Source organism: Ctenocephalides felis, unplaced genomic scaffold (genome assembly GCF_003426905.1).
Source record: "Ctenocephalides felis isolate EL2017-DRISC unplaced genomic scaffold, ASM342690v1 CF-g0.4_SCAFFOLD_01886, whole genome shotgun sequence".
Classification (NCBI taxonomy): domain Eukaryota; kingdom Metazoa; phylum Arthropoda; class Insecta; order Siphonaptera; family Pulicidae; genus Ctenocephalides; species Ctenocephalides felis.
The window spans coordinates 167,893,295-167,911,067 of record NW_020538040.1 but is presented as its reverse complement, the minus strand read 5'-3'; the positions used below and the strand labels follow the sequence as shown (position 1 = coordinate 167,911,067).

Genomic DNA, 17,773 nt, shown 5'->3' with positions numbered 1-17,773 from the left:
TTATTGATTACGGCTTGCTTATGAATAAATAAATAAATAAATAAATAAATAAATAAATTATTTAGTTTTAAATGTTCCAATTACTAATAGCTTGGTTTAATACTGTGTAATAGTGTAGTGTAGTGTATTTTTGTGTAATTAATTCTTTGTTCCACTGAATGAGGGTTCTGACCAAACCGAAACGTATGGTAAAAAAAGCTTTTTCACAACTGCTTTAGTTTTTTTTACTTAGTGTTACTGCCCGAATCAAAATAACTCATCAAAATATATATATATTAGGGTGATCCTTAATATGAATATTTTTGAAGATCTTTGCTCCCAGGGGCTCAATCGCTTCCAAATCGATGAAAAAAAAAAATCTGAAAGTTTTATCTTGATATTAACTTTAAGATAGTCTACACTCCAACCAAAGTTTCTTATGCAAATAACATAGAAAAAATTTCATTTGTTCTTTAGAATTTTATAACTCAACAACAAACGAATGAAAATAACAATTCGTATCATGTTATATTGAGAACTTGACGCTTTACAAAAAAAGTTTCTTATAATATCTGGTTAAATCTATTGGCTTAAGAGTCATTCGAACTCAAAGTTTAATTATTTTATAATATATAAATGTAAATGTATTTTATTATATATAAATGTAAATACATAATTTATAAATTATATCAAATTTCTGTTATAAAATTTTTATTTCTAATCAAAATTAGTAGCAAATACAATGTTATTCTCAAAATTTTGATGAATATGTGTGATTTGTCGCTGAGTTATAAAATTCTAATAACCAAATGAAATTATTTCCATGTTATTTCCATAGGACTTTGATTAGAGTGTAGACTATCTTAAAGTTAATACTATGAGCTAATGCTTTCAAGAATTTTTTTCTTCATAGATTTGGAAGCATTTGATCATCTGCGAGCAATTCGAATTATCCATATCAAGAACTACCCTAATATATATATATATATATATATATATATATATATATATATATATATATATATATACATCTATGATTTATATTTCTATTGCCACATTAAACATTAAAGCACAGTTATGTATTAGAAGTAGTTATCTGTATACCACCGATTAAATTAACTCAGTCTACTTGTAAATATTGAACTGTAAATAGCAATACATATAGATATATTGAAACAATTTTCAATGTTAAATCACTAACAATAAAAAATAAAACATTCAAAACCTGATCTTTAAATATATCAATATATTATGTTCAATCAATTTTGTCAAAAGATTATTCACAATAATATATAATAACTTACATCGTTTGTATAATACATATTTTAAATTAGACATTATACTTGCTTTGCAGAATTCACTATTTGTTTAAGTTTACTTTCAAGATATTGCACCCTCTTAATTAATTTATCACTAGGTTGATATTCTGTATATGGTACACATAATACTTTATAACCACGAGCTTCTAGTAATCTTCTGCTCAAAGCTACTGCTCCATGAGGCTCTTGAAGGTTTTGACACATATCGTGATAATCTAGAACTTGCATAGCTATCCTGTATGATAAAGTAACAATAATTAACGTTAAGCTCCAAAATATAAAGATAATTTAATAAATCATCATTTATTTGAAAGAAATATACCTGATTCCAGAACTGTCGTTACTTGTTAGTGGCAATGGGTTACAATTTTTGTCCAAAACGCATTCGGCATCTGATGAATAAGTGTATAAGTATAGTATTATAATATAGTATAGTATAACTTCAATTTCAAGTAATTTCACAATCTAATTACCTATCAAAAATCCCATGTCAGTATTTATCATAGACCTTAAATATTGTTCAGAGGCAAATAAGCTTTTCAGTGCATCCAAAACAGAGTTTATCATGATTTGTTTACTATTTGAGTACTTGTGCTGTACTTTAATTTTGTCAATATCTATTTTAGCCTCTATCTTATCGGGCATCAATATATCAGCTGCTGCCTTGATGTTCAAAAGTTTCATTTTGGCAGAGTATGTTAAATCATCTATAAGATAGTAAATAATTTACATATTTTGTTAAGTAAATCTAAAATAGAAATGATGCTTAATATACATACTTTTAACATTTAGTAAATTATAGAAACTATCACTAAATACATATTCTATTTTATCTATGGGACACTTGTCTAAACAAACTAAAGACCAAACCACATTAAGCCACTCTGTAGGATTTGGATGATCTGCATGTGTTAGGTGCGGCAGTAATGTCTGCAATAATAATATATTTTCTTTAGCTTTTTGTAAAATTTTCTATATAAATTATTGTGCTATTATTATGTTTTTGTTAATAGTAAAATATTTGTGTATATTCATCAAATAAATTTACCTTCATTAATTGTTCAAAATTTGTAGGTTTGTGGTTTAAGACTGCTAAAGTTACTATTAAAACTGAAATATCACGTGACCTGCAGATCTCATTGTATTTGAGAATCCACTCGCTCAGAGACTCTAAAGTATCTACAAAATTCAATGGTAATAAAAGATTAAAAGGTAAATTACTAGTAAAACAATTGTTACTATATTCGCAATCAAATTTTATATTATCTTTACCGGTGTCCTTATATTTTAAAAGACCAAATGAAGTCAATATTGAGCCCACGACTGCTGATTTATCTTTGTTGTTATTCAGGCCTGCTGAAATATCTGAGCAAACTCTGCTCAGAAGTACATGATCAGGGTAATTTAATACAGATATCGAATATAAAATGTCAGCACATTGCTTTAAATCTAAAGCATCGGTATTACGAGTTATATTGTATGCCAAAGCATGCAGTAAAGGCTTGCTTCTTTTTTTCTGCTGGGCCAATGTAGACATTACCTAAAATAATAATATATATACATATATATATATATATATATATATATATATATATATATATTGTATGATTCTGAATTTGATGTTGACATATGTATTAACAAAGTCTAGTGATCGGGGATTGTTAACTTTGTTGTGAACTTTGTTTTTTATTGATGTTATGCCCGATTACTAGACTTTGTTAATATATATATATATATATATATATATATATATATATATATATATATATATGTCCTTGGAAGTAATGCTTCACATTAATTCTTATGTAACATGTCAGTACATTCATAAAATGAATAACTCAATAAGATATTTATTTCAATGTTCTCATATTTACCTTGATCATCTGAGGTAAACTTATAGTTGCAATTAATTTTGCAGCTTCATCATCCCCTGTAACTTCTAATAGAGTGTTTAAATCATCTCGAGTATAGGTCGTAGTCTTTCTATCTGTCAAATCTGCACTGTTTGCTCGCCCAATTACTCTACATAATTTCAGAAATCTGGGATCAGACTCGAACTCATTGAGTTTAATTTTATTTGTTGTTGTCCATTCTGCTAGAGTTGATACAATCTGTACATATAAACCATTTTGATTTTCATCAAACAGTGTCAGAAGTGGATAAACTTCAAATATAACATGAGCTCAAAATATATAATACAGTTTTTAAGTAATGTTTATAACATTTGATAATCTAATATAATATTTTTATCAAAAAGACATTACCCTTAGTGCGTTTTGCCGAGATACACTATTATTTTCTGTAGTTGCTAAAAGTTCATTGACAGAAGTTGCAGTTTTGATTTTCTCTGTAACAGTTTTGTTATCAAACGTTCTCATAGGCTTGGAATTAAGTGGAATTTCTTTTGTAGAGGTTTTATTATCACTCATTTGTTCAACATCATTAAGAGAGGCGAATGCAGCAGCAATCATACTCCCTGTTAATATAAAATAATTGTATCAATCTTGAAACAATGATATTGCTTAGTATTTGCCTTGTTGCTCAGTACCCGAATTCTTTTGATAACTTTCAATTTTCCTATCACCATTATTAGCTTCATTTTTCTCTAATGAGGGTTTTATGATAGTGGCTGCAGTTGATGCAGAATGAGAATAAATAGCAGTTCGCATGCATCCCCTACGTGTCAAATTCAAAATTTGCAGCATCTTAAAATTATTCAGAACGTCAACAATGAAGTAATTATTGAGATCATTAATATTGAGTAATATATGTGCAACCAAAGATAACCTTAGAAATATACATGACCATTATTCGAGTGACATATAGAAGAAATGAAAGTTTACGCTAAATAATGGTTTCTTACTATTTTATGCGTTTGTTATTGTTTTCGTGCACATTTACTCATTAAATTAATCCTTAATAAGGTAATGCACCCGATTTTGAATTTGAGAGAAAACTCATACTGTATGACATAACCTGCATAACAACTTCAAGACGATGTCATGCCATTGTAGTTGGCTGCATGTATTCAATATTAACGTATCTTCTCTACGATAGATGGCGGGCCGAAACTAATTATGGATCCTAATTTAAAATTTCCGTGAAGACGATGCTATAATGGTTATTTTAAGAAATATTTATATATATAGATATATGATTTTAGTTTTTTGAACTAAAACATTCCTGTCATCCTCAAAAAATTAATCACTTAATTCAATTAAAATTCAAGCGCACTCACAAATGTAAACTAATACTTATAGTTCAAAGTATTTTTAAATATAACTTTTAGTCAATGTTTAATTGGGTTTTTAATGAATGCCTAATTTACAAAAAAAAAAATAGTTTCAGGGTTTCTGAAGAAGGCACCCTATATTCTCCAAAAGTAGAATGAAATAAATGAAAAATTAAACTAGTTGATATTGGTATTTTGCCTTGAGGCAAGTTACATGAACTTCCCTATAAGTGTAAATAATCGACTTAATTAATAAAAAAATTAATTAATTTATGAGTGATCAAAAGTATTACAATTACAATTGAAAACGAACGAACTCGAAGTATTTTTTAAAAGCAAATTTTTGAACCAGTTTCCGTAGGATTTTAATTTAGTATGTTCATTAAGACCAAGTACTCCATTGTTATACCAAGTAAATCCTCTAATTCTAATTATAACAAACGTCAATAAAACTTCTCATTCAAACATGAAGAATGAATTTCAGTAAACTCTATAAGACCATGATATATATCGCCAAAAAAAGTTCCATAAAAATCGTCATAATTTTGTTTTTCAACAGTTAATTACAAGAATACGGCTTAGATTTTCACCTAAAACTAATCAGGATAATTCCCAACTAATATCTTTTTCAACAGTTAATTACAAGAAAACGGCTCGGTAGATTTTCACCTAAAACGAACAGTTTTTGATTTTTTAAAATTGTTTCGGTAGTATGAGTTTAAATGTGGACGAAAAGTTTGATACTTTTTTTCAAATTGCAAAGAAACGGCTTGGCAGATCGTCACACAAAACTGACAAATGATAGTCCTCATTGAGATATGCACATCAAAAGGCTTTTAAATTTCTGAAAAGATGAGGCGCTTTTGAGCAATCGGCGATGAAAGATCAAATTTTGACAAATGCCAAAAAACGATACTAATTTTTGCAAACTTTGGAGAATTTTTAAAATTAAACTACTTGTCGTAGGGTCGTAAAAAAACATGTCGTAAAACCATAAAAAAATCGTAAAAATCGTCGAAAAAAAATTTGTCAACACTTTATTACAGAAAAAAAACGGCCCGGCCGATCTTTACCAAAAGCTAATCAGCACGATTACCAACCAATATCTTTCGAAGAGTTTTTGAATTTTCGAAAATCGATTCAGAATTGCGGTCTAAACGTGGACGAAAATTATTCACATTTCTGCTATTTACAAAGAAACGGCTTGGATGACTGTCGCGCAATTTGATAAATGCTAGCCTCATCGAGATACATCGAATGGTTTTTAAATTTTTGAAATCGATCCAGCCGTTTTTGAGCAAACATCAATTTACGGCAAAAAATCTGTTCACGTAAACACGCACACATACTTTTTCCAAATTTGGTCTCATTCGATTCAGAATGGCTTGAAACGTAGAGAAAACATAAAATTAGCAAATCTCGAAGACAATTTTTTTCTTTGAGAAATATTCCTGCAATTTAAAGAAAAGCATTTATTGCATATGATGTGTATATAGCTATGGAAATACGTAAGAAATTTTAAAAATATTAATTTTTGTGCGATTGACGAGTATTTGAGTTATTGAAAAATTTACAGTGGTGCCACCATAGATCTTTATGCTTATTTATCTATGGTGCTACCCCTGTGCTACCCTTCAAATTTCTCGATCAAATGTGAATTCGTAAATTTTCGAAATTAATTTATCAAAATTACTTAAATTTAAGCAATACCTAAAAACCTGACAAAATTTTACACAACAATATGTAATGGCTACAAAAGAAATATGAATAATATGTGAAAATTGCGCTCGGTTGTGAAATTCTAAACTTCGAACGTCTGAAACGGACTCCCGCGCTTCGTGCGCCTGTGTTAGTTGTTCGATATCTATTCAGTGTCGCGGGCATATAAGTCAGTCCCTTCCGAGCATTTCTAGTTGCCAAACGGGGCACGATTTCATCGCATGTTATTCGTTTAAACATGATAATTACTTTCGTTAATCAGACTCCTTCTTTAATTATATGTCATTTATTCAGAATACGAAAAAAAAATCAAATAACCAAAAATTTGCCATCTTGATTAGGTGTTAAATTAGATAAATTTCTCTAGTAAAGGTTATTTTTTGGTTATCATCATGCCTAAAACGCGAAGAAAGGGAAAGTTAGGTAATGTATTAATATGACGTTTGATATTAATTAACTAATCACTTTAATTAAGTTATTTCGAGTATCTCGATAATCAACATATGGCATTGAAATACGTGTATCATATTATACCTTCTGCAACCTTGTGATTGATAATTTGACTTCTCGCGTGACGTAATGTTATTATTTTGAAACATATGCATATTTTGTTAATCTTATTTCAATCATCTATCTTGCTGACTGGAGTTCTAAATTATAGGTCGTAATGAAGAAACAACATCTGATGAAGATTCTCTTGAAAATGGAAGTGTTTACTCCTTACAATCTGATGCACGGAGTCTAGTGGGTGATGATCCTGATGAAGATAATGGATTATTAAAACTAAATGAACAGTTGGAAGAAAGATTCATTGAAGCTGTTGATGGTGCTTCTCAAAAGTCTGCTGCAGGCAGAGCTAAATGTCTTGATAGTATATGTGAAATTTTGCTCAAGCGTTATATGCCAGATTTTGTCGCAGAGAGGTAAATTATGTTTTCGATATAAATCATTGTTATATAGAGAAAGATATCGGTGTGTAAATTCTAGTAACAATAACTGTTAATATACATCGGAAATTTGTTAGACTTGTGGTATAACACCACTGTTACAGCCTAAAAAACGTGTTTTTGTAATTTTGAAAGTTATTTAGTCTATATTTCAGTAACAAAATGGGTAATTATTCAAAAATAACAGCATCTCTGTTATTTTTACATATAATTTGAGGCTCCATGCATTCTAACTACTGCAAATTTTGATCTAGAAAAAACACTTGTTGTACATAATAAGAGAAATACATATAGTCTAGTCATTATAGTTAGTTCACCTCTGAATTCGAGATACCCAGCTGTAAGTCTGTAAATACTGTATATTGACACCCTAAAAGTTGTCTCAAAACCTGCATATGGTAGGGTGTATGTACCATATGCAGGTTTTGAGACAACTTTTAGTGTGTCAATATACAGTATTTATAGACTTACAGCTGGGTATCTCAAATTCCGAGATTCTTACCTAATTTAAGCTTAAATGACTGGACTAATAGCGGGTTTTAAAAATATTGATTAAAGTGTGATTGGCATTATATTTTAATTGCACTAGGTAGTTACTGCAAATTTTGATCTAGAAAAAAAAAACAATAAAAATACAATGTTTATAATAAGAGAAATACGTAGGGGATTTTAAAAATATTGACTGAAGTGTGATTGGCATTATATATGTATTAAGCATTGCACTACAAATTTTGATCTAAAAAAAACACTTGTACATAATAAGATACATATGTTATTTTAATAATATTGACTGAAGAATGATTGGCATTATACTTTTATTGCGCATTGTAGCTACTACAAATTTTGATCTAGAAGAAAAAAAAACACTTGTACATAATAAGAGAAGTACATAGGGGATTTTAAAAATATTGACTCAAATGTGATTGGCATTATATTTTTATTACACATTGCAGCTTCTGCAAATTTTGATCTAGAAAAAAACACTTATTGTACATAGTAAGAGAAATACGTAGGGTATTTTAAAAATATTGACTGAAGTGTAATTGGCGAATATTTTGATTAATGAGTAATTTACAGTCATGTAACCCCTTAAGAGCAGTTTGTTAGATTTAATGGTTATTATTTTTATACTATCTAAGTTTTTCATTACATTTATGTATCAACAAAAATTTGTAAAGTTGGAGCGTACATATCTCTAATACTAAGATCTTAAACATTGCTTTATCAATTGATTTAAATATTATAATTGTATAAAATCATTTATATTTATGGATTTACAAAGATTATGATGTTTTTCCAGCTGATTTAATTTTTATTACAATTTTTAGGGATAAATAATGTTTATTTCCAAACTTTGGATACTATTTTATATGACAAATAACTTTTATATTGTCATTTTTAGGCAAATGACCGTAACAGATCTTATTGAAAGATCTATTAAAAAAGGACGTGGCATAGAACAAGCTGCAGCTGCTCGTGTTGTTCCATTGTTGTGCATCCAACTTGGTGGCGGTGAAAATCTTTGTAGAGACCTTAATCCAATTCTAACTACTACTGCCTTAGATCCGGCTGTACCTTATGATGCTCGAGGAAAGGTAAACATTAAATTCATCAAAATGTTAACCAAACCAGGTGAAAAAATATTTTGACTGGTGATGGTTGAAAATTAAATTCTATAACACATATAGATATTACTTGTTTCTAAATGCCACCTTCACTTTTTTCAACTAAATTTTGGGTTGCAAGTCATATTTTATTTAATTATAATTTAGTGTTATTAATAGGTTAAGTTAATTATAATTTAATGGGCAGTAGATTAATTTTTTCTATTATTCCAGTGCTGCACAGCCTTGGGTTTGCTGAATTTTCTGGCTGGTGGTGATCTAGGTGATATTTTATCTTTAATGAAATCTTTAGAGCTTATATTTAGCAGCAGTTATTTGAAGGTAAGAAAAATAATGTTTGATAATTTATTGGCAACTTATTTGGTTACACATCAGCAATTTTTCTTTCCAAAGGGTGATGGATCAGTAAATACCATTAGTGTTGATGCTGGAGCCATGCACGCAGCAGCCCTGTCTTCTTGGGGATTATTGCTAACATTAATACCAGCTGGCGATGTTGTAAATTTTATGGCTGATGGGCTTCGAACACTCCCGTATATATTAATAGAAAAAAATTAATTGATATTGTAAACTAACACATATTACAAGTTAAATATATTTTTCAGATCAATCAAGTCATTAGCAGGTTTGTTACAATCTTCTCATCTGGAAGTGCGCTTGATAGCTGGTGAATGCATAGCACTGTTACTAGAAATTGGCAGAGGACATCAAGAAGACTTTTTGGACAGTTACTTATGTGAATTAATTGATGCTACTAAACAACTTGCTACCGATTCTCATAAATATCGTGCTAAACGTGATCGCAAGACTCAGAGGGCCACTTTTAGGGATATATTACATTATTTGGAAGTAAATAACTGAATTGTATATCTACACACCATACATAGACATATATTACAATAGATAAGTCCGGGATTTTTTCAATATATATATATATATATATATATATATATATATATATATATACAGAAAAACCTGAAAATGAAACATATCTACTTCCAATTTGTTTTTTGGAAGTAGATATGTTTCATTATCAGGTTTTTCTGTCAAAAACATTTTTTTATCAAATAACAATATAGATGATGATGATTACAAAATATTAAAAACCTTGTAAAGGTATGGATTAAGTACTTTTTCTTAAAAAAGAAGAAATTATGTAGGAAAATATTAGAAATTGAGAAGCAAAAACTATTTATTCACTTGCAATTTCATTTAGCAAGTCAAAATTTTTAAGTATTTTCAAATAATTCTTACCAGTGTTTTACACAAAAAAAGAGAAATATTGATTGATATATCAACGTTGCGGGTAAATAACTTCTCAATTTCTAATATTTTTATTTTTTAGAAAAGGTACATAATCCATTTCTTATAGGTTTTTTGATATCCTGTAATCAATGAAAAAATGTTTCGAACAAAAAAAGATGGAGATGGAATGTATACTATAATTCCAAAACATTGTAATTAATAATTTATGGTTTTTTATTTATATTGGATTTTGAGAAGAAACCCCGGATTTATCTATTAAATATATATATATATATATATATATATATATATATATATAATGTATGTGTATGTAAGTTGTATAATTATTATTAGTAATCATCAGATTCAAGCTTTTGTTTCCATAAAATATTTTGAATATAATGTTATGATTATTCCATACAATATTAGTACTTAACAATAATAACAAAATTTTCTGTTTAATTCAATTTTCACAGGAAGATATACCACCAGACATGCAGGTCAGATTTGGAACAGAAGTACTGATATTAGACTCCTGGACTTTGCACAGGCAATACAATGCTATCTGTGGAACTTTAGGAACCGGTTTAAACTTGCATTTGGCAGAAAATGATTTTATTCGAGATATTTTTGAACTTGGGCCAAGACTTGAATCATTTGGTGCAAACATCAATAAACAAACTAAATTAGAACGAGTAAGAACTATACATTACTTTGTTTTCATCATTCAGAATTTATATTGATACTAATTTTTTGTTTTTAGCATCTGATGAATGCAGCTGCATTTAAAGCTCGCACAATATCAAGGAATAAAAATCGAGACAAACGATCAGCTGTTGTGTCTTGTTGATAAGTAAATTTTTAGAATTATTTTGATGTTTAACTGTTTTAAAGAAAATGAATAATTAGACTTGCTGTCAATGGATTTCTACCTAAATTAGTTTGTGTATGTATTCTGTTTACATTTAATGGTAGCACATGTATTTATCCAACTATTATTGAAAGTGAGTTTTAAAATTCAAGTTAAGATCCTATTAAATTTTATAATATTTTAATTGTATATATTTTTAGATGTTTGTTACATATTTGTTTGTAAACAAAATTTATTGCAATATATATTGTGGTACATATTATAGCGCAAATAGTTGTTCACATTTTGATCATCTCAAGTAATTTTTTCAGAAGTTATGAAAAAGTGGATTTTTTGTAATTAAGTTATTTATTTCGTCTTATTACAATTTCAGTCATTTTTGTATTTAGTGAAAAACTTACGTATAACAAAATCTTATTGAACAAGAATTAAATAATTTATTTTGGGCACAGTCGATTATTACACAATTGGCATGCACTTCATTGTTTCAAGTAAACGGAGACAAATTTTTCACAAACACAATTTTCTACAAGGTAATAATTAATGTATAGATGTTGGATGATTTAACAGAAATAAATTAAGCCAATGTGAAAAGTTTATGGTGAGTAGCACTTAAAGATCACAGTTCATCGTGCTCAGCATCGAGTGTGTCTTCTTCTGGTGTTTCGGCATTATCATCTAAGTCTTCATCAGCATCTGTGTCATTTTCTTCTTTTGTTTCGGCTTCCCTGGCTTTCCTTTCTTCTTCATCTTGGGCATCTTTCATTTTCTTTTCTCCTTCCTATTAAATAAAACATTTAGATTTAGATAATCATGGAATAACAATCACAGAAACTCAAAGACAAAAGCACAAAAGCTCAAAATATTTAAATGCATAAGTAGTATCTAAAGGAAAAGTATGGGTAAGTATATTTAAGATCAAGAGACTCAATATATATTACTAACCTGGGTAGATTTAACACCTTCTGCTATTTTCTTTGCATAATCAACATCATCTGTTATTAAAATATTGTCAAATATTGTTCCAGCCTTTACTTGCCATAAATCCAAACCAATGGCACAAATCTCATCACGCTTGTAAAGTTGAGTATCAGGAACATATTCTGGATTATCAATTTCAGGGTGAACCCAGACACCTTTGTAGTCAGGATTGTCAATCTGAAATAAAATAATTAATGAGTATCAGGTAATAAATTTCAATCATAGTTAATAAATAATAAACATCAATAACAGTAGTAGAAATGGCCATAAGATTTTCATATTCTACTAAAATTTTCCATGTACAGTTCTGAAGATATTAACATTAAATTTCTTTTATTATTTACCTGTTTTGGTGCCCATTCTCCCTTATATTCAGGGTTGTCAATCATAGCAGGTTCCCATTCACCATCCATCTCTTCATCCCAATCATCAGGTTTGGTAGCATCAGGATCAGGAATGTGTTCTGGTTTGTCCCAATCTTCAGGTTTGGTGTCATTAGGGTCAGGAATAGTTGCACGCTCATCCCAATCTGCTGGTTTTTTAGCTTCTGGATCCTTGATTTTCTTGGGGGCTAGGAATTCCCAGTCATCTTCTAAGTTACCACTTTCAACCTTCTCATTATCAATCAACACCTGGAAATAGAAATTAAGTTGAATATGTGATCAAAGCAAAGCTGGGGTAGTCTGAAAAATAATTGATCAGTTTTTTCTTGAATTATATGAATTTACCTCATAGGTATTGTCGGGCTTAACAACCAAAGTGTATACATGAGTATAGACATCATCTTTGCAGCGGATATCCTTATTGATCAAAACATTTTTACCCTTGTAGCTGAAGATTACGTGAACCTGTAGAATGAGACTTTGTTAGTGTGTATTAGTTTTTTTTTTTAACATATGTATTTTCTATCAACAAAAACTAACCTTCTTAGTTCCTGGGCCACAAATGTCAGGACCAAACATAATTTCATAGGGACTTTCACCATGCATGTCCTTTTGATTCAACTTGCAATCGAACACCTGCAAAATAATATGTGAGTTTTTTTCTACTTCTAAAAGTTCACTATAATGATTAATTTTCGAGACGAACCTTCAAGTAACCACCTCCACAGTCAATGTTTTGTTCATGTTTAACAGAAAATTGTACAACTAATGTCTTGTCTTTATTTGAGAAAGGTTTGAACTTATGAGATAGAGCGTAGAACCTAGCATCTTGACTTGTTTGCAAACCTAAGATTAAAATGGATATATGTTAGCGTGTGCTTTATTAGGTTTTTACTTTATTCTTTCCACTAATTATTATTACCTTTGTCTGCTTCGGCATCGTTATAGAACTTTCCGGCAGTGTGCACGAATTTGCCGAATTCTTTGCCAGGGTGTTCACTATAAACCCATGTATTTGTCCACGTATCTATATCGAACAAATTACTTTCATTATCCGCTTAAACACGACTTCATGTTTCATTTTGTATTACTTACCGTCTACGAAGTTTTCTTCCAGGAAAACCTCAGGCCTTACGGAATACACAGCCGCGGCGACTATCAATGTTATCAAAATTGCTTTCATATTTATTTATTTTATATAGATGCCTCAGAATGAATAAAACGTTTCAATATTAATGCAAACTCAGCACATTATAATAATTCTGAGACAATATATTTTAGCATATATTTCTCAATAACAAATGCGGCTTATGCATTCGTCGTCGACGTACACTTTGATGTATCACACGTTTACAACAAAATCCACCTATGCCAGAAAACAGACAGATGGAGAAATCTTATTGGATACTATCCGACCAATTGCGATTCAACAACGCAGCGATGCTACCAACTGATCGAAATAATGACAATTTGCATTGCGTACGGAACTCTTGTGCGAAAAACATCATTTCGAATTGGCTATTTGTGTTTTTTTCTTTTTCTAATTTAAACGAAACCTGTTGCAATAATTTGATAATTTAAAAATACTTGTACTGATAATTTTTGTTCGAATTTTGGAATATGATAACTGACTTAGGTGTTGTTCTTATAATTATGTTATTTAATTGTGCTTGCGTTAGTGCACACACTCACAAAGATATTGGATATATGTTTCCAGATATTTGATTTTTAATAATTCAGTTTGTTTGTTAGTTTAAATATTATTTGTCTTAAGAATCTTTTTGAACATTGACGGTGTTAGTTCTCTATTGGGGTAATGAACACACATTTCTCTATTGGGGTGGTAAATACCCTTCACATCTAAATGAAAAACATTTATTTATTTTATATTATGCAATATTTATTTACATCATTATAAAACCCAATTAAATAAAATGACTGGGAGCTTTGCTAATCCGTGTCCGTCACATCGTCTAGGACTATGTAAATGTTTGGATATTCTCGTTGCAAAATTGAGTGAATTTTCTATGATTTTTAATGATTAACCCTTAATATAAGTTTAAGAGATTTATTTTTGAGTTTGTTTGTTAGTTTAAATATTATTTGTCTTAAGAATCTTTAAACTCTTGCCATTTCGACATTGACGGTGTTAGTTCTCTATTGAGGTAGTGAACACACATTTTAATAAATACCCTTCACATCTAAATGAAAAACATTTATTTTATATTGGGTTCGTTCCATCTAAGCTAATCTGACCATCACTGAACATACTCTTCTTTCATTTATGAATCTAACGATCCGCAATGTCACAAACTCATTCTGATTTTTTCGTGACAGTCGGCAACAGTTTGGTTTGGATCCATGCAAAACGTTTCGAACTCAGCGCTCACTCGAATGTATTCGGTGATGTTCGGTGTAAACCGAAATTTGTTTGCGGATTATTTACGCCAGCGGTTTGATAACATTTAAAATATTCATTCGAATTAAATTTGAATGTTAAAACTGTTTATAGTATTATTACTAATACGCTCTCCTTACAATAAAAACTTGATAGAAAATATTTTACTTATTAAATTAAAATATTAAAAATTATAATATATATAATTTATTTATATTAGGAGAATATAAGCATAATGATATAAATGAATTTGTTATTAATATTTTCCAAAAATATATATCGTCGAGCTAATATATATGACCATTATTCGAGTGGGTATTTGTTTGCGCCAGCATGCACAAAGGATACAAATTTTCGTCGACGATTTCGGGAACACGGATGAAGCGATTTGAATAATTCAAAAAACATTCGATTCGTATTGATAAGAAGACGTGTTGATTAGTTTTTGGCGAAGGCAGGTCTTGCCGTTCCGAAGATACGGGACAAAAAGTGCCAAAAACGGTAACTCAGTTTTTAAGAGAACGGAGCGTCCTATTTGAATAATTCAAAAAACATTTTACTTGTATTAAGAAGATGAAGAACTTGTCAAATTTTCATAAAGGCAAGTCTAGCGGTTTCGGAGATCTAGTGAAAAAAGTAAAAAAAAATGCCTTCTGGCGATCAAAAATGATCATTAGACATATGCACATCAAATTATCAGATATTTTATAGAGATTTTAACAATAAGTATAATTTTGTTTACATTCCTATGAGTTTCGTACCAATGCTTATTCGTTAGACGGCGGCGCGACGCTTACGCGCTTCGATATTTCGTCTCTATTCAGTTAAAACAGTACGATTGCTTTGAAAAAAAAGTTCAGAATTTCCAAAATATTTCAAAATACACTTTTCTTCAAAAGGTCTTTTTTTCAAAAAAAAGTAAATTTTTGTCAAAAATTTACAGTTTCTCAAAAATCTAATTTTTCAGAGTAATTTTTTTTCAAAAATGTTAATCTTTTTCAAAAAGATTAAAAAAAATAATTTTTGGTACGGGAAGTTCCAGCAATTTGCCTTAAGGCACGATGCCATGCGCCCCACTAGTTATCTTAAATAGATTATTATAATCATAGATAAATAAAGATTATTTAGTCTTTACCTGTGATTATAATATATTAGTATTTATTACTATATTACAATTATTGTTGTATTATTTGGAGAGTTCTTCTTTATCCTTTTCGACGAAACAGTCCAATCTGAATTCATGTTATTATTAATTACAATCATTAACTATTTATTGTCATGAAATAAGGAAAAACAAAATTAATAATAAAAGATTAACATTCTCAAAATAAATGTTTCTATTAAACATCTCTAATCTACCGACGATAAAAATTTTAATTTGATGCCAATTATTATATTTAAAAATACAAAGAACAAATATTTTTTAAGACGATAAAACATATCTAAGCGTTATCTTTATGATACGATTTCGTAACTGGTAATTACAAGATAATTACTCTACATCCTTCTGTAAATGTATAATAAAATATTTGATTAGATAAAAATTTAAAAAGTAATCGTGCACCTGTAAAAATGGTGTTGTAAAACATTGGTAGGTGAATGATAATGATAACGATAATATTTTGCCACTGTTTTATCTATTCTAAAGGCTGGTGCACGCTAATATTGTTTGTTGTAATCTAAATCTAAATTTAATTTTTAATATTCAATGTTGTTGAGGTTATGCAATTTTATTGAGTGCGTGTTTTTTTAATAAAATGAATAAATAATTTAAAATAAGTTAGTATGAGCGCAGTAAGGTTTAAAACAATTTATACCTAAAAATGTTTTATTACTATATGATACTATATACACTAATTAATAATAATAATAAATTTAATAAAAATGTAGTTAATGTGTGCATGTGTTAAAAAATAATTATTCAATTGTAATTTAACTAATTAACTTCCCAAAGGTAGTTATAGTAAAGGGCCGAAAATCGAAAATGAAAATTTTTGCATTTCTCGACGTTTTAAAGGTTTCTGAACATTTTGGCATACCTCAGAAAAAATGAATGTGTGTGTGTGAGTGTTTTGTATGTCCGCATTTTTTCGTCCACGTTTTCGGGCGCACGGATCAACCGATTTGAATGGTTTAAAAAGCATTCGATTTCTATTAATAAAGATATGTGCTGATTAGTTTTTGGTAAAGGCAGGACCAGCCGTTACGGAGATATGGAGCAAAGAGTGCAGAAAATAGAAATCGAGTTTTTGAGAGAACGGATCATCCGATTTGTATGATTCTAAAAACATTCAGTTCGTAATGATGGGGAAAAGTGGTTATTAATTTTTGGCAAAGGTAGGCCCAGAGGTTTCGAAGATACAGAGCTAAATGTTGAAAAAATTGCAGTTTTTGAGAGAACTAAGCGTCCGATTTAAATAATTCAAAGAACTTTCTGCTGAAAATGTGTTTACTCAAATGCGTTTAGACTGTTTATGTACTGGAGCACTTTTCCAATTTTGTGAAAACTATTGAAAAATGTGAAAATGCCGCCAAGCTAAGCACAGTATAAGTGAAAATGTCGCACAGAATTATTTGCAAATGTACTCAATTTAGTGCAAATTAGGCAACTTTAGGCTTTTTTTTTGCAAATTTGTGCAAATTAGGCTTTTTTTAAAATTTAATGACGATTGTTAATGTTCTGGAGATAAATTGATTTATGATTTACATTTGATTTGCTCAAATATAACAAGATAGCAAAAATAATGAAAGTTACAGTATTTTTAATAATATATTTGAAAACGTTTAAAATTTCTCGAATATTTCAATACGGTACGGGAAGTTCCAGCAATTTGCCTTAAGGCACGATGCCATATACCACTAGTTTTGTATTTATATACTGAATCTGCAATGACGTTTTAAATTTATAGCAATTTGATAATGATCATAAATAAAGTTTATATGTTCATATACATAATTATAGCCAATTAAAGCTATAGTATTGCTTTATATTTATTTTAAATTCAAATTAATAATTGTTTTATTTTTCAATTTGATTAAAGTTTTTATTGCTAGTGTGTGCCAAGTCTTTGCTT

General features: G+C 29.3%; 3 protein-coding genes across 4 annotated transcripts; 1 reads left to right on the top strand and 2 right to left on the bottom strand.

The window, feature by feature from the left end:
* Positions 1-1,300: 1,300 nt before the first annotated feature.
* On the bottom strand, positions 1,301-4,269 carry LOC113377573 (FAST kinase domain-containing protein 4-like). Of its 2 annotated transcripts, none has more exons than XM_026617938.1 (10): positions 4,162-4,269; positions 3,847-4,003; positions 3,563-3,774; positions 3,173-3,409; positions 2,571-2,838; positions 2,347-2,477; positions 2,078-2,228; positions 1,772-2,005; positions 1,621-1,690; positions 1,301-1,533 (listed from the first exon to the last, which is right to left on the bottom strand). In XM_026617938.1, the coding sequence occupies exons 2-10, from the start codon at positions 4,001-4,003 to the stop codon at positions 1,317-1,319; spliced, it is 1,677 nt and encodes a 558-aa protein (XP_026473723.1). In that variant the 5' UTR covers positions 4,162-4,269; the 3' UTR covers positions 1,301-1,316. The 2 variants fall into 2 exon arrangements, with proteins under 2 accessions (XP_026473723.1, XP_026473722.1); XM_026617937.1 differs by having other exon boundaries at positions 4,086-4,249.
* Positions 4,270-6,377: 2,108 nt separating this feature from the next.
* Positions 6,378-11,086, top strand: LOC113376970 (interferon-related developmental regulator 2). Its single transcript, XM_026617109.1, has 8 exons — positions 6,378-6,672; positions 6,911-7,172; positions 8,599-8,791; positions 9,035-9,142; positions 9,215-9,354; positions 9,427-9,670; positions 10,543-10,761; positions 10,830-11,086. The coding sequence occupies exons 1-8, from the start codon at positions 6,642-6,644 to the stop codon at positions 10,914-10,916; spliced, it is 1,284 nt and encodes a 427-aa protein (XP_026472894.1). The 5' UTR covers positions 6,378-6,641; the 3' UTR covers positions 10,917-11,086.
* Positions 11,087-11,359: 273 nt separating this feature from the next.
* Positions 11,360-13,660, bottom strand: LOC113376527 (calreticulin). The gene is made up of 8 exons (XM_026616478.1): positions 13,397-13,660; positions 13,224-13,328; positions 13,008-13,147; positions 12,842-12,937; positions 12,647-12,766; positions 12,263-12,550; positions 11,883-12,095; positions 11,360-11,718 (listed from the first exon to the last, which is right to left on the bottom strand). The coding sequence occupies exons 1-8, from the start codon at positions 13,482-13,484 to the stop codon at positions 11,557-11,559; spliced, it is 1,212 nt and encodes a 403-aa protein (XP_026472263.1). The 5' UTR covers positions 13,485-13,660; the 3' UTR covers positions 11,360-11,556.
* Between the last annotated feature and the right edge of the window lie 4,113 nt (positions 13,661-17,773).

Excerpts from the sequence above, each read along its gene's own strand:
- LOC113377573 (XM_026617937.1), bottom strand. The coding sequence starts at position 4,106 with ATGGTCATGTATATTTCTAAG. Across the intron at positions 2,839-3,172 it reads GTTTACCTCAGATGATCAAG|GTAATGTCTACATTGGCCCA; the intron begins GTAAATATGAGA and ends TTATTATTTTAG. Across the intron at positions 2,229-2,346 it reads ATTTTGAACAATTAATGAAG|ACATTACTGCCGCACCTAAC; the intron begins GTAAATTTATTT and ends TTATTATTGCAG.
- LOC113376970 (XM_026617109.1), top strand. The coding sequence starts at position 6,642 with ATGCCTAAAACGCGAAGAAAGGGAAAGTTAG. Across the intron at positions 8,792-9,034 it reads CTTATGATGCTCGAGGAAAG|TGCTGCACAGCCTTGGGTTT; the intron begins GTAAACATTAAA and ends CTATTATTCCAG. Across the intron at positions 9,143-9,214 it reads TTAGCAGCAGTTATTTGAAG|GGTGATGGATCAGTAAATAC; the intron begins GTAAGAAAAATA and ends TTCTTTCCAAAG.
- LOC113376527 (XM_026616478.1), bottom strand. The coding sequence starts at position 13,484 with ATGAAAGCAATTTTGATAACATTGATAGTCGCCGCGGCTGTGTATTCC. Across the intron at positions 13,148-13,223 it reads CGATGCCGAAGCAGACAAAG|GTTTGCAAACAAGTCAAGAT; the intron begins GTAATAATAATT and ends TTTTAATCTTAG. Across the intron at positions 12,767-12,841 it reads GTGGCCCAGGAACTAAGAAG|GTTCACGTAATCTTCAGCTA; the intron begins GTTAGTTTTTGT and ends CTCATTCTACAG.